Source organism: Ambystoma mexicanum, chromosome 2p (assembly GCF_040938575.1).
Source record: "Ambystoma mexicanum isolate Mex_15411 chromosome 2p, UKY_AmexF1_1, whole genome shotgun sequence".
Classification (NCBI taxonomy): domain Eukaryota; kingdom Metazoa; phylum Chordata; class Amphibia; order Caudata; family Ambystomatidae; genus Ambystoma; species Ambystoma mexicanum.
The window spans coordinates 1,182,509,060-1,182,525,246 of NC_090923.1; the positions used below are offsets into that span (position 1 = coordinate 1,182,509,060).

At 41.5% G+C, this 16,187-nt stretch overlaps 1 protein-coding gene across 9 annotated transcripts in view; it reads left to right on the forward strand.

The window, feature by feature from the left end:
* Positions 1-14,351, forward strand: part of ATP2B3 (ATPase plasma membrane Ca2+ transporting 3) — a 1,317,805-nt gene extending 1,303,454 nt beyond the window's left edge. For 5 of the 9 annotated variants that reach the window (XM_069645362.1, XM_069645357.1, XM_069645358.1 and 2 more), the window contains one exon: positions 8,261-14,351. In XM_069645362.1, the coding sequence (XP_069501463.1) occupies positions 8,261-8,581 (321 nt within the window). In that variant the 3' untranslated portion in view covers positions 8,582-14,351. The remainder of the gene's footprint in view (positions 1-8,260) is intronic. The other 4 variants (XR_011302157.1, XR_011302158.1, XR_011302159.1 and 1 more) reach the window with 2 other exon arrangements.
* The last annotated feature ends 1,836 nt before the right edge of the window (positions 14,352-16,187 follow it).

Sequence of the window (16,187 nt, forward strand, 5' to 3'; positions counted from 1 at the left end):
TGCCCTGGCTTAATCATTATTTATATCTAAAACATATTTTTAGGTAAATCTGTACCTTATTTGTGTCTGCCTGTACTCCTGATGTTTACAGATTGTAATAGCCCCTTTGACCTTGTGGTTCTTAAACCTCAAGATGATGCTCCTCCCTGTTGTTATAAGTCACCTCCAAGAAACCGGGGCAGTTTCAAGAGTACCCCCACGTTTGACAGTGTGTGCAAAAGAAAATCATTTCAGCTCCTTGAGTTTCTGTTCCATTGACTGACTTCTAAAGATCTAGCTCAAATTCTTACCATAACAATTGATGGAATTTAGAGCATGGTGTTTTTATTTCAAGTCTGACCGTGCTTTTGAAATTGCATCTATATTAATTTGGAAATGTACTAACCTGCTTCAGTTTCAAAAAGGCAAGGCTTTAATAAAAAAAATAATGGCAAATAAAAGTCTGGCTCTACAACCCTCAGAATAGCAGTTGAACAATCCACTGAACTATCTCAGAACACGGGTCAGCAACCTTTGGGTCTCCAGATGCTTTGGACTACAACTCCCATCAGTCAGGGCCAGCATAATCAACAGTGAGGGATCACACGAATCTTAGATCAAATCTGTCGAGCAGCAGTTTGCAGACCACTGTAATAGACTCACTCTTGATGCATTATATCCTCTTGACATTCATATTTCCACTTCATTTTCGCTGTCAAAACATCTAATTCGAGACCCACATTTTGGAAACATAATAATGAGTAGACAATATTTTTTAGCAGAAATTACGACTACATTGAATTAAAGGGGCTATGTTTACAAGAGAATCATTTAAACTTAACTTTTAGCTGGCATGCCGAATGGGATTGTTAGAAGATGAAGGCCTTGGTATCCAGAGTCCGGCTAGGGCAGACCTGTTTCTGACTTGGTGAGCTGTTTGCTCCAAAGCTTCTAAATATTGTTACATAAAGACACCTTTTAAAGCACAGCTCACCCGAGTTGATGATAAGCCATAACAGGTATGACGACTCAGTGTGTAAATGCATTTTCAATTACACTTCTATAGGTGGAAGGTACATATCCCAGTGGGTTGATTCAGACTATAATGTTTCCTTGGGTACTATAATGGCACTTGTTAATCAATATCTCTCTAATTACTTCCTAATAGGTACTCTGAAAAAGGAACACTCATGAAAAAGTATTGTTCCATAAAATAAAAAATGGCACAAAGGTTTTATGAAAATATCAAAACATCTTTAGAAGTGTTAATCTCCTTTAAATTCTGCCATACACCTTTGAGTCATCGTAGGTGTGGAATGCATTGGCAATTTAGAAAAGGCATCATTGTCTGCTAATCAAACCCAACCTATGAAATCACAAACAATTTCTTACTTACGGCATTAAACAGGTTCCTCTTCTTGCTATCATCAAATAATTCATCGTTTGATATCACAAAGATTCCCTGCCTATGGTAGAGCAAACAACTACCTAAGAAACCACAAGATATAGTCTGTGAAAATTCATAAACAATTTTTAGACTATGATAATACACAAAATGCCATACATTGCATAACAAGCTATTCACTATACATAGCAGCTCAATACATTTGATGCGTTGGACCCCCACAAACATCTCACTAAGATATCTCAAACAATTCTCTTTCTCTGACATCACACGCAATTCATTGTGTATGGCAGTTAAAAATGCACTGCTTAAGACACCCTAAACAACTCTCTAAGACAACAGAAACGATTATCTATTGACAATATCACACAAAATTCTATCTATAATATCACACACACAATTCGTCCTAGGGAATTCACAAACCAATCATTGGCTGATATCACAAAGTTTTTTATATGTGGCATTACAAATATTTCCTCTGACATCACAAACCATTCCCTCTCTATGACATCCCAAATTATTTTGTGCCTTTTATATCACAGTTCATGAAATCTATATAATTCTGCTGATAGGATCATGAAGGCATTTCCAGCCGAAACTGAGTTAGATTAAAAAAAATATTCAGTTCCGTTGAAAACACCACTGTAGACCTTAACTTCACTTCTAAATGTTTTCTGGAAAAGGAGGTAAACACAAATGGGCAAAATTAAAAATGCATAGCATTCCACCATTTTGAGACCTGCAGCATTGCATATGTCTCAATCATATGGAGGGAGTTGGGGAGCTGTTGACTGGTGTGTGCGTGTGTGTGCACGCTTGTATACAAATTACCTGCTTTTCTCAAGCCTCTTTCCCTATCCTTTCTTTCCTATCCGTATTTCCTCCTCAAGGCATGTTTGCACTCAGACCCTGGCATGCACAGCATTCCCTACTGAAAGTCTGACCAATGCTTGCCCCCCCCCCCCCATAATTCAGCGACAGCAGGCCTCAATACTCGAATGTTTACTGTAGCTTTCATGCATGACAATAAACGCAAGGCAGGCTTTCTCCTCCAGGCCAACTGTGTAGACATCATGTTTTTTATTTCATAAAATCACTCAGTAATGGCGAATTTGAGATCACATTTTGCAAAGTGGGCTTAAAAAGGGGAGGGCAGGGGGAAGATAAAGGATGTGTGTTTCTTCCCCTACTTTCCTGTTAAGTCTATGTGAGCATGTCAATGTCTCCATCCAGCTTTGCCTATAGTCTGTGCTTCTTTTTGCGCTGTATTTGTTTGTCGGTTTTTATATTGAGATGAATCTCCCTTGTTTGCTGCACCAGCTGCCATTTTGCTATCATACTGTGTGCATGGTCCATATAGCATGTGTTGCTTTTGACTGTTCTCGACAATAATGTCTCTCCATTCCCATTCCCTTTCGCCATTGGGGATAGGGCAACCTCTTCCCACCTTCCTCCTGCTTTGTTTATATCCGTTCAATTTCTACAAACGTTTGACACTGAAAAGGCAGTGCCTGCATAAACAATCGACGTTCTAAATAAAACACAGAAGCAGAGTGCAACAAATTCCCCTTTACAACCTAGCATGTCCGTTCATACTACATAAACACTATGTTAATTTGATCCATAGTAGATATTACAGCATTATAAAATCCATGAAGCACTTCTGCATTCCTTATTTTAACATGTTTCTAATATCCCAAATTCACAAGTTCACATTCTCTGGTAGTCATTCTAACAAAACACGACTCAATGATTTCTGCTGTCTTTTTCTGCAAACAGACAATTGTGGCAGAATTCAAAGTCAATGTCAGTTAGAATAATGTCCTTTCTCTGGTTAGTTCTTTCGGTTTCATAGCACACTCAAATATTGTGAAAATGTACAGGACAATATTGAACATAAAACCAACATATATAAAGAAACGTACAAACAGACAGATTAGGGTACATCCATAGTTCTGATATGTATAGTTCTTATAGACAGACATTCAAAACGAAAACACTGTATTTGTTCTTCTTTCAGCTCCTTCATGTCCAGAGCGCCAGAGGTGAAGAGGGTTTTTGATCTATGACTTGGAAACCTCCAGAAATGATCCTGATAGTAGTTTGTACTTTCAGGGTGAGAGAGAAAGACAAAAACATTCTCATTAGGATCCAGGAATTCAACCAATGATCACCAAGACCATTAACATATAGGAAGAATCAGTTCCATGCAGTGGTCTGGTGTGTCAATGTGTTTGACTTAAAATGAGTTGTGTTGCTCAGTAGAGCTGCGAGAGGAATGGTAAAATAACTTGCTTGCCACTTTCTTATAAAGCTGACTGACCTCCACATTGCCCAGTATGCACAAGCTCAAAATACAACTGCCTGAACAGAGGACCAACGTGTCTTTAATTACTGCAGGTGCTTCTGGCATCAATTATAGACAATGCAAATGAGCTTTTCTCCGAGACAACCCATGCAACACAAAGTGGGCGAACCACAGCATCAATTAACCTGCATAGAAGCATGGTTTATAATTCTCGGATGTGAGGATAAAGGTAATGAACTTTTTCTCAAAAAACATAATTTCCAACCCTCCAGATGTATCAGATCACACACGCCAATTATAAAAAAGCAAACCTGCTACTTTCTGCGCGTGAATCAGGGAACTACCCAAACAGATGTCAGTTCACCAAAATGCAGAGCAGCAGACTTAACATCATATGACCGATCCTGATGCAATAGCAGGTACTTGACCTTTGCCCCTGATGGCTTAAGTGTCATTGATGATGTAAAAAAAAGTAAATAAGTTTAAGTTTGCTAGCATAACCACATGTACTAGAGCACAGAAAAAACGTTTTTAGTTACCAACCCTATTTTAGCTACTCTGCCACGGGTGGGGACATGATATACCAGTGGCCCACTGCCTTGAAATGCCAGCACAGCTGCACATGACCAGTTATTTTAAGCGTAGGCAGGTCATGTCCCACGCATCAGGCATAGTTATTATGTGCTAAATAAAGCCGCCACACTTCCCAGGTTGTACCATAATATACTATTATACTTCCATTCTATGCCAGTTATAGCCTCACATGTAAGTGCAGGCACATTATGTTAAGTACAGCCTCACATATCCAGGTGCTGCCATCATCCGCCAGATGCAGCGTCAAAATGCCCCAGGAATGCCATCTAATGTCAGTTAATGCCTTATATACCTAGAATCGTCACCATTTGTAGAGCCATCCACTGATGTGCCATCACATGGCAGCTGCAAATGCCTCAGTAATGCTGCCTAATGACAATTAACGCCTGACGTGCCTTATACATATATATATATATTCACCATATATAAAGGTACAGCATCACATGTTTCTGGTGCAGCCAGATAGCCATGCACCCAGCTCACTATTACTTTAGTTCGGTACACCAGCAATGCAGCTCACAGCAATCATGGTCTCAATCCATGGAGACACCAGACCTAAGGTGTCAAATGTGGCATAGGTTTAGCCTCCTGCCTCTGCTGCTAGATTGACATGCAGGACCAGTGGTACCAATGGAGATGCCCGGGTGCCAGCTGGTAGTCCTGTGACACCCTCAAAATACATCCATGCAGTGTGTCCGAAATATCCTGCCTGGATGGGTCTAATGAACATTGGAGTACTTCAGTGTGCGAATGTACCAGCCAACAAACGACGCATATACTTATATAAGATAGAGAGACAGTCATCCACCTCGTACTTAGAAATAGGTCCACAAGCCTGTGCGTAATGGAAATACATGTACAAATCAGCCATTGGCTTATTTCAATCCCACATTCACTAGGGAGAGTCTCACACTTGAAAGTCCCTAGAGTGGCAACTGTTAAGAACACCTGGCTACCCTTGTCAGGTCCATCACAGTGACCAACATGGATTACAGCAATCCCATGTTTCTTCAATAGATGTTCTTGAATGTGGCCAAACAAACATACATTTCACACATAACCCAAGGTGCAGCCCTGGCTGCCAGCGCAGGTGATAATTACACTTAATGCACGCCCCCCACCACACAAAGTTGTGCATATTTCCCTTCGAGGCTACATTGAATGGCATTTGCATATACACACACCCTTATATTGTAAGGCACAACAGTAGATTCCTTGTTTCACAAAAAAGAATTAGTGTGGCTTTGCTCTATTCTAGGTTCTTGGAAAAGGCATAACATTCAATATAAACCAAGACTGGATACCTGTGTCCCCACAGCCAATACAACCCACCAGAGAATGATGAATAAAATGTGACTAGGGCAAATGCTTTTCGGCATATTAGACAGCTATATGTAGTGGGTGACTAAGTAATGCCCTGGGCTAGAGGTTTCTGGGTAAACGCCTCTATGAGTGCAAAGGTCACACTTACATAATGAAACGCAGCCGGGAGTAAAGATGGGTAACATGCATGTGGAGTGACAATCTCATAGGCACAAAAAGAGTATATCTGCATACCTCATGATACATTCATGCTCGCGACTCGCTACTAACTAGAGACTTACGAGCAACAAACCCTGTTCCAAGAGAACAACGTAGGAAATTGTTTGAATAAAGAATCCAGTTGGAGGGGAAAGACAAGAGAGTCTCAAAAACGTATTTTTTAAAAAAAACGATTTTAAAACGTATGGGTGAAATCGAATGCAAGGCACACCACACCGACCCCAACTAAAACAAGAACCCAACAACAACAACAACGCAAAGAACAAAACAAAGGCAACAGGCCCTAATTTGGGTGGGTTTCTTCTCTCTAAACAGTCACATTCCTCTAGCGTTTCGAAATCTGAAACTGAATGGGGTTCCAAAAGCATTAGATAACGCGCATGAGGTGGGGCTGAGGGCACGGTCTGTGCCACACGCTTCACGTGTGGAAATGTATCAATTCCCCGGGCCAAAATCATTTACACAAACCCCACAACAAGCAGAAGAGGCAGTGTAATAATAAAGGGAGATTGAAAGGCATGATAACAACAATCAAGCACGACTGTCCATTATTAATACTGCGGTGTTGGATGAAGCACTTTGCTCAAGTGAAGTGAGAAATCATATATGGAACTAACTTCCCTGACTCCACCGTCAATTTAGCCACCAGGCCACATCTTCTCCACCCCAGTACAGACTAACTACAGATTGGCACACTGCAACACCTGGGATATTTACAAATCAAGCGGAGAGTGGAAAGAGGCCTATTCCAAATGTGTCTAATTTGAAAAACTCACGTTTCTTTGTTTTGGCAAATGATTCCTTTTCTATCGTTTTGATTTTGTTTTCTTTTTGATTGTATGCTCTCAACAACTGTAAGGCACGAGCGGCTTGAGATGCTAACAACACTCCTCTGCCAAATACCTTCTCTCTCTTTTTCTCTTCTTACTCTCTCTGCTTACAACTGAATTATTCATTCCTTCTGGTGTTTAGATATTTGTGTATTTTTTATGTTGTGAATTCTAACAGTAGCTTTTCTAATGCTTCTATTTCTGTAATCACAATTTCTTTTTTTCATTTACTTTTATTTTTTAATCTCTTTACTGGAATTTATTTCACTGCCTTTTTTCAAATACTGTTCTGCCGTTATTTTACAGCTTCATAGCGCTGCACTTGTTAACTGTACAGCGAAGGAGATCTATAATTGTTCATCTAATTAAAAGTCAATAGGCAAATTCTAAATTGGCAACATTGGCTCAAAGGTCTGACGTCTTCCAACTGAAGCCTTGTTTGAACTCTTCAAAGTAGCAGCCCAGAAAACCTTTGCAATATTACAATGGCCATGGTTTTCTGTATACCAATAATGCACAAATGGTGTACTGTATAAGCGTGCCTCTTGGTGAGTGCCTTTTGGGGGGGAGGTCCCACCAAAGAGGACACCTTGCAGCCAAAATTGTATTCACAGAAGAGGATGGATCGGGTAACTGAAGACATCAAATGGAAACATAGAACCATAGATCAAGCAGTTTGGAGGTTGGATTTGACGCCAAGTTCGTCAACTCCCTGGGATTGAGATGAATGTTGCTCATTAACCGTTGAAGGTTTGTCAGTACAAGACAGTTTTCAGGTGTTTCCTGAAAGGCATGTGGTCTAGTGATGCTTCCAAGGTGTGATATTGTTTAGAATATTGGCCATTGTACTCTGGGGACCTGCTCTTCACTTCCTATTGTATAAGTGCATAGATAAAGTGTCTCTGGATCTGAGGTACCTGGTGGGGGCACACTGAGGTGCAGTTTCTGTAGTTAGCATTAAGCTCTGACCCAAAAGGCCTTGCATTACACTCTGAATGTTATCCTAAACTCAACCAATCTGCTGAGGGTGTTTTAGTGAAGATTGGTGGGATCTTATTTCTGTAAAGTGCTCTTCACTTGACCAACTTTCAAACATATAAATAGTGCAGTCCAGTTTTAGATGGTGTTTAATGCTGGTGTTCTACATATTTGGGTAGTTTCCAGTTTCAGTAGATAAGAGAACAGAGGCACAGGAAGATACATGTGATCTACCTGGGATCATATAGTTTAGGTACGTGGGATTGACATAGCATTTTCCCCCTAGTTTCGCAGTAGGCAAAAGCTAACTAGGAGCATTGGTTATGCTCAACATCCTTTTCAAGCCTGTCACATCAAGCTTCTGTTCATGCAATGTGCTTTTGATGGATGGACATTTATAAGTCACCAATAAACATCACTGATATGGAGAACAAAAATAAATACCTGTCCTCTGAAAACATGTTCTCATTACTCTCTTTTTGTGTCTCTCTTCCTCTCCATCCCTCTCCCTCTGTTCTGTCTTCCCTTCTTGATCATCACAATATTCCCATACACACGAAATTCCTTTCTTCTCTTCTTCCTCCATCTCCTTCTCCCCACCATCCCTCGTTTTCTTCTCCATAGATCCGGGTGGTGAAAGCATTCCGTAGTTCCTTGTATGAGGGCCTGGAGAAGCCGGACTCCAAGACCTCAATCCACAACTTCATGGCGACCCCAGAGTTCCTGATCAACGACTACATCCACAACATCCCTCTTATCGATGACACTGATGTGGAGGATAGCGAGGAGCCCCCCGGCAAACTCCTCCGGCACAGCCCACCCCCCTCACCCAACAAGAACAACAATGCTATCGACAGTGGAATCTACTTAACCACTGATGCCAGCAAATCAGCTACCTCTTCTAGCCAAGGAAGCCCACTACACAGTGTGGAGACTTCACTTTGAAAGGTGAAATGCTTGTATGGCAAATACTATAAAGTTTATATGTTTCACAAGGAAACGTATGCAAATCACAAGAACAACGCATCTACGAGCAACCACCAAGAACACAAACATTATGCTGTGCTGGCCAACAAGAGGTGACTGAGAAGCTGTCGTAGCAGGATAAATAAGGAGAGGCGATTGAAGAACAACAGGAACAAGAAGGGGATGCCTATACCTTTTTGATATGTGTTGCCATTGATTCCTTTCCATTGTGTGAAGAATCGAAGTGAGGAAGGAACAAAAAGGAAATTGGACGTCCCATTAGAGGCCTGGACTCTGAGCGCTGTAACTTTGAAAGGCAAACAGAAGGGGGAACATTGCGCTACTTAAACACACACACACCAAGATATCCGTTGTTTTGGAAGTGCTAAACAGCCAAGGATGATAACTGTACAAAGGATATTTCTCCTTTTTATTTCTCTTCTACTGAATGGCAAACTGAAAGGAGACTGTTTGCCCACTTCCACTTCGTTTGCGTCAAAACAAAGGACGGAAAGAAAAAAGCAAAGCGGAGAGGAAAAAAAACTGTAAAAAAAATCTCCCTAACAAAAAAGCGAAACTACGCATATATATTATAAATAATTATATATATAGATATATATAAATATATATATAAAAGAAAACAAATTCAAGAAATAAGAATAGGGACTAAACTTTTATTGTCGGCATGCCATACAAGAACCCACTTCAAGGCTTTTTTCTTTTCTTTTTAAATCCAATTTACATTGTAGCAGGTATTTATCAGGGAAATCCCACCGCTACCACCACGCAACACTCTATTTCCCCACCTCCCACCTCGTGTAGTCTCGGACAATTTTGCTGATACAAATTGTAGGCGTGCCCATACATTCCCCACCCCCCCTCTTGCATCTGAATTGGGGGTTCCTGGGCGGGTTGGGGAGGGAGCAGGTAATGGAAAAGATGGGTGGTGGGGAGATACACAAAGAAAGCTGAAAATGAGAAGATGATACTGTGCGCTTGGGATACAAATAAATGATATTATAAAAGTTTACAGTACTGTCATTGATGTTAAAGTAAGAGTCAAGTCGTGGAGAGTGTCATGCTTATTTGAACATTTGTTTTGGGGATTAGGCAGGGAATAAAATATTTAATCATTAGTAGGAAAAACAGAGTTGGCGATTAATAGCCTCAAGCTGGATAGGGTTAATGCAGTGGGAAAGGGCAGAAAAAGGGTTTCTGTGTTGTATACCCTTTCCGCCTCATTTTGATGAAGGTGGAGAGGATTTGCTGGACAACGCAGGAACCCCACACGAAAATTCCAAACCTGACTTTCCGAGTTGAGTTCCAGAGCAATGCAGCACATTCTAATGCTATTTCACAGGGATGGTATTCTTACCAGCTTCATTTCAGCAGACTGTACGCGCTTTTTTTGCAGACACCATGTTTACCAGGATCATCGCCACTGCAGATCATGAAAAAGCACAGAAAAGGGGCAAATCCCAGTTCCTTTTACTTACCCTGCAGCCTGCAGTGCGTCATCAGAATTCGGGAGAGGGAGCGAAACTGTAGAAATGTGCAATCAGTAAGACCCCCTCACATGGATTCTTTGGTACTATGAACATAAGGCCAGAGAACTATGTGAAGTTTTAAATGTTAGTGGTGTGTTTGTTTTTATAGTAGCATGTTTTATTAGTTATAGTTCTGTTCCTTGTAGCACTAATGGTTCTGGTCTGCTGCACCCCTTTCTGCACGTTTGTGTTCCATGTATTGCCAACCAACAGCAACGAGAGTGCCTGGTTTCAGCTTGGCCAGTTCCTTCTAGATCTTTCAGCATATTTTCCTATTTATTCCTGCCATTGTAAAATGGCTGCAATATTCCACAGTTGATTCTAGGGTGAGAATTAGCCACTTAGATCATCTGATCTGGACCGCCCGGACAGTCTATGTTGCAGCAAACGGTGTGCTTGCGCCACTGGTGTGCTGCAGAGGCAAGCCTGCACAAAATAATAGCCCACAGTCATCTTCTAAGCTTAAAAGCAGCAATTTCTTTCATCCTACTTGAGCTTTGTCAAATGGTCAGGCATTAACAGGTTAGCACCTAATATGGCAATATATGGTGACTACTGATTTCTGCCTGAACGATTGACTATCTTCAGTAGTTAGAACTAAGAAAACCCGAGAGAACAATCTGAAATTTTACTTAAAAGGCAATGAACCATACATAACTGATTTATAAAATAATACTTAATATTAAATCTTAATTTAGATGTATTATGTGTCACCAAAACATGGATATATTACACTAATAACAGTGGGCCTCATTAGGAGGCTGGCAACCACGTAATGAACAGTGCCGGTACGGGACCGGCACCCTTCATTACGGGCTGACATATTACGAGGACTGCTGCGGGACCCGCTAGCAGTCCAGGATGCTAACAACAGGCCCGTCATTAACGGGACCGTTGTTAGCATCCTCCCCATTCCCATTGAGCCCTATGAGGCTCAATGGGAATGGGGAATGTTTTTTTCCGGAGCTCAGAAAAGGGCAATAACCAGGTCCACCAAGGTCGGCATGACCCGGTTATTGCCGTTTTCTGGCCCCCGGAAAGAAATCATTACCGGCGGCAGCCGTGCCCTTAATAAGGGCACAGCTACCGCCAGGGTCCTAATGAGGCCCAGTGTCTTAAATTACCTGGTGGCATCAGGATATAATATTCTAGTTCAGAATAGATGTAACAAAGCTGGTGGAATTGTTGTTCTAATCACCAAGGTACATCTCCACTTTAAAAAAATAAAATTGAAACACCCAGTCTCGCATTTGAAGGTTTACCACCTTAAATGCATCCTATAACACATTGTTTCACTATATCTGTTAATTATTTGCAGATCCCACTCTATGATAGCAACTTTTTGGAAGTAGTGGCAAAGTACTGGCCTGATCTATCTATAATACTTTCAACTGTATGTGTTAGGAGATTTTAATCTCTGGTGGAAGAACCCAATGTGTCCAGTGTAAGAGACTGTCTCTCCGATGTTAGGGATTTTAATTGAATTCAACCTGTCCAGGCGCCAACTCCCATCCATAGTCATACTTATGGCATTCTATTTTCTAATCCTACACTATCAACAATCAGTCCACAGGCACCTGTGGTACGGTCTGATCACTATGGGTACTGGCTAGGATAAACGCTGAAGCTGGCCTAATATTTAAAATCTTCAAACAGTGTTTCAATATAGTGAGCAAATGGAACCTGTTAATCCCTGAAACACTAGGCGCCGGATTTCATAAATGGCACTCATGCAGTGCAGTTTTGCACCGGGGATGGGAAATTTCACACAACTATTTGCACAGACCAAAAAGAGAAAAATGCGTTCCTTAGACCAGTCAATCATAGCAGGAGTTGATTATGCACTGGTCACTGCGTTCCAGAACATTTGTACAGTGGTAAATCGGTGCAAAAGTTGGTGAAAAAATATCCATCACCTCGGCAAAACTGTCCATCTACCCAGCTAAAATGACCGTGACAGTGGCACTTCATATGATCCGGGCCTGGGTGCCCTTACCCCATATACATGTCAAACTCAACTCTTTCGGATACTGACACTCAAACTGAACATTTTATGTCCAGTATACTAGAATATTTCAACCTAGCTGCTCCCATCCAGGAAATCAACAGCTTAGACAGATATTGTACATTTATTTATATAGAATAGAGCTGCAGTCACCACCCTGTAGTTAGGATAAAACCCAAAACCCTTGCTAAAAACGTTTGATCCACTGAACGGAATTAGATGACATTTTCAAAAACATTGTCTGCCACTTGCCCCTTTTACTGTAAATGTTGGGGAAAATCAATTAAATGGTTTATAAGTTATTAAGAAATGAACTCCACTTTATTTTCCCATAAAGAAAAATGTGCTTCCTTTGAACACCTGTCCTGCAGAAAGCGTTTGATGGAGTTGCAACAAATAAGAAACAATTGGATATACAGTGAGGGGTGGCGGGGCGGTCAGATTTTTTAAAACATATCTTCCATGATCCATTGCAGCAACTGAGACAAATCAGAAATTAAATGAAAAACTACCATCTTTTTTTTCACTGTTGTGAGCCGCTTTTGTGGTAATTCCATGGTCATTGTGCAGTAATTTCACTGTAAATTGTGACGATTCACGTGATCTCGTCACTTCTCCACAGGAGGGAGCCCTTCCCTATAAGGCTTGGGAGGTGGGGCCACTACCCAATAGTTCCACTAGCGGTGGTGGAAAGCGGTGGGGATAAGGACTCCAATTGTGTGTAGGAACTCCCTAACCCCTTTTCGCTTGGGACCAAGTCCTTATAAGAAATCCCGGATAACCCTACTGCCTGTTATGGTAATGTGTCTTCTGCCTTTGATCCATGAATTAATATGATTGAGTCAAAGAGCCAAAGAAACATGCAGAGTAATAACAGGTTGCCTTATCATAGTACTGAGAAGAGTTATCCCCAAGGAAGCATAAAGAAGCTCTCTACAACAGTAAAGAAGGACTTTGACTTTACACTGGGGTGGACCCAGCCACAAGTAACAAAGAGCAAGAAAGGACTCGGAAATAGAGAGAGCAGCCAGCGTCAAGTCAGCCCAGCCAGGGAAGTTCAAACCTGGGAAAGCAAAACTGGAAGAACGCTGATAACCAGTGATGGGGACATCCAAGAATGGTTGGCGGAGGACTGCACAGGAAGCCAGGCTCCTGACCAGTTGAATAGTGAGCAAGAAGCCAGCTGTGGTGTAATCTCATGGAGGTGGACTGTGTGGTCCAGCAACTGCACCAGAGCTGTGTGGCTCAAGGCTCTATGGGGCTGCAAGGACGAAGCAGTGAGCGGAGTGAAAGAAGCAAGAAGCGCTGAAGCAATGTAAGTCAGCTCATTACCCAAGGAAGAACCAGCGACACTGTCCTGACATGTAACAGTAGTAGCGGGAGACCCAGTTGGGGTTTAGGGCAGCGCAAGAGTCAAGAGAACCCCTGGAGTACTCTCCCTCATAATATTAATGATATCCAGAGAATCAACCATCAAAAGAGCCTCAGGAGTAATCTCACTTGTCACAGTAGTGATACCCAAAGAACCAAGAGTCAAGAGAGCCTCAGGAGTGATCTCCCTCATCACATCAGTGATACCAAGAGTCAAAAGAGCCTCAGGAGTACTCTCCCTCGTCTCAGCAGTGAGATCCAAAGAACTAAGAGTCAAGAGTGCATCGGGGGAATCTTTCTCGTCGCAATGGTGATCCAAGTAAGAGTCAAGAGGATACTAGACAACAAGAGCTGTCTGGAAGTAATCATAAAACAGGGAAGAATTGCTGGAACTGTAAAGCAAGTTTTCAGGAGCCCTTGGAAAGAAGTGAAGAAATATTTGAGGACTATTGGGAAAGACTATCCTAATACAGCCCTCGAGGCTGTGCAAGGTTGGAGTTATTCTCCGGACCATACTCTCTTTGTTTCATCAGAAACTAAATCAAAGGATTGTTGGAAAAGAGATAAAGATTGAGCCCGTTCACCAGGAGAAGGGAATTATTCTCCTGGTACTATTTTCATTTAGATGCTGAACCCTTCTGTAGATTAGTGTTAGGGTTTGTGTAGGTTGGTTTTTGGACAGAGGACGGACCCTTTTCATTTGGACAAGCATCCTGACGATGAGCCCCCAAGTTGATATTTGTTTAGGTAGGGATAACCGTTTAGAGATAGGAAGAGGTTGGTTATTGTCTTTATTTTTTAAATAAAAATGTGTTGAAACATGCCACCCCTTTGTCTGACTCGTTACTCCACCACACCAAACAATGTACACAAAAACACAGGGAGGGTCCCAAAAATCTATTATCAAAATGTATGCTAGAACACCAAGAGGGTCATTTTGAAAATAAATATCATTGTCCCCTACCACCGATAGTACTTATGTGCTCTTAAGCCCTCTGGTTGCATTTTTGATCATTTATAAAAACAATTTCCGAGTGAAGAGGAAAATCAGGTAAAATCACCTTTACTCTTAATTTCTACTCTCCGTTTTGCAAAAAATATAAATGTTGTCCACAAAGTATTCTTTGCCAACAACATGGATTCATATGGCAGCTGCATGATTTTATCAGGTGATAAAACCAGGTGCATTCCATAGGAATCCATTGGTTTAAAGCCTGCATGAATATTTCAAAATATATATATACTGTTCGTAGATATCTATTTGCATATATATATATATAAGTAGGAAAGTCCAGTTGAGCCAAATGACACATTCCACAACGCCACCTAGTAGCCATCGCTGGAAGTTCACCTCTAGTTCTGAGCCACAACAGCAAGGCATTGTGGGTATGCCAATTAGCTCAAATGCAAACCTTTTTCTCAGGGAAATTGCCTTTGTCTAAGAGGGCAGTGCTACTTTATGCATAGCTTCATCAACCCAAGACAGATATTTTCATATATATATATATATAAAAATAGGGTGAGGTTTGCCGGAGTATAGATAATACGGGCAAAAAGTACCCTTTCTGCGAATGGGTTCTGTGGACAGACATGGCAACACTCATCAATTTTTGAAAATCAATGATTGTGTAGGTCGCTGTTCCAATTCACTTATTGCTCGATGCGCTTTATACTGTGAAGTAAACTTCACTAAGAATGGGCATGTGTGGCTGGCTGACATACCCCGGAGCAGATGTTGGGAGGAGGCAGGAGTTGGTGTGCTGCTGCATATTGCGACCTACATTGCTCTCTCCCCTTGTGTTGCCTCACCCTGGCGTGGTGCAGTACATTGAGGTGCACATGTCCCAGAAACCGTGCATTCTAGGGTCGAGACCGGTCCTTCTACGACCACAATAAAGTTTCACTGATTTCAGGTAACCGTCTCACGGTGCTGAAATCCAGGGAAAGGGGTGGGGTGTCCAAATGTTATGTAGCCAGTAATGTCTGGAGGGTCCTACCAGGTACATATGCAAAATTTAGAGTTTTGCTGAAATCTGGGGAAAGTGGTAGGGTGGCAAAATGTCATATTGCTGGTAATGTCTGAAAGGTCCTAAGAGGTAACTATGCAAACTTCGGTGCATATTGGTGAAACGGTCTGCAATTGTATAAGGAACAACGCTTTGCCAAGCCACAAACCTAGTTATAAACCCACACATTTTCACTTTCATAAATATAGATAAAACCTATTTGCATTTCTTTTTCCCAAAGTTCTTTTGCTAATGATGCAGGATGGATTTAGATGACATTTCCCAAAACAGTTATCTGGCATGGTCTTCGAAACTTGCCAGTTTGGGAAAATTTGGTTAAGCCTTTCAAAATATAGTAAGAAAACAATCATTAAGCCCTGAGCGGGGGGCATTACCCTTTCAGGTAATGCCCCAGGGCCCATAGTTACAGGCCCTGCAAGGGGCTTATTGTTATTAGTACCACGGCCTGTAAGACCAGGGTATTAAATGTATTTTTATTTTTCATTTGCAAAACGCTCCAGTGTTTCGCAACTGTAAGAAAAAATATGTCCGTTCTCTCTTTTCCATGGCGGCCATTGAAAATAGTACAAAAATAAAAGAAGCAAAATGCCCGCCATGGAAGGGAGAGAAGATACTACATGTAGTCCCTTCTTCCT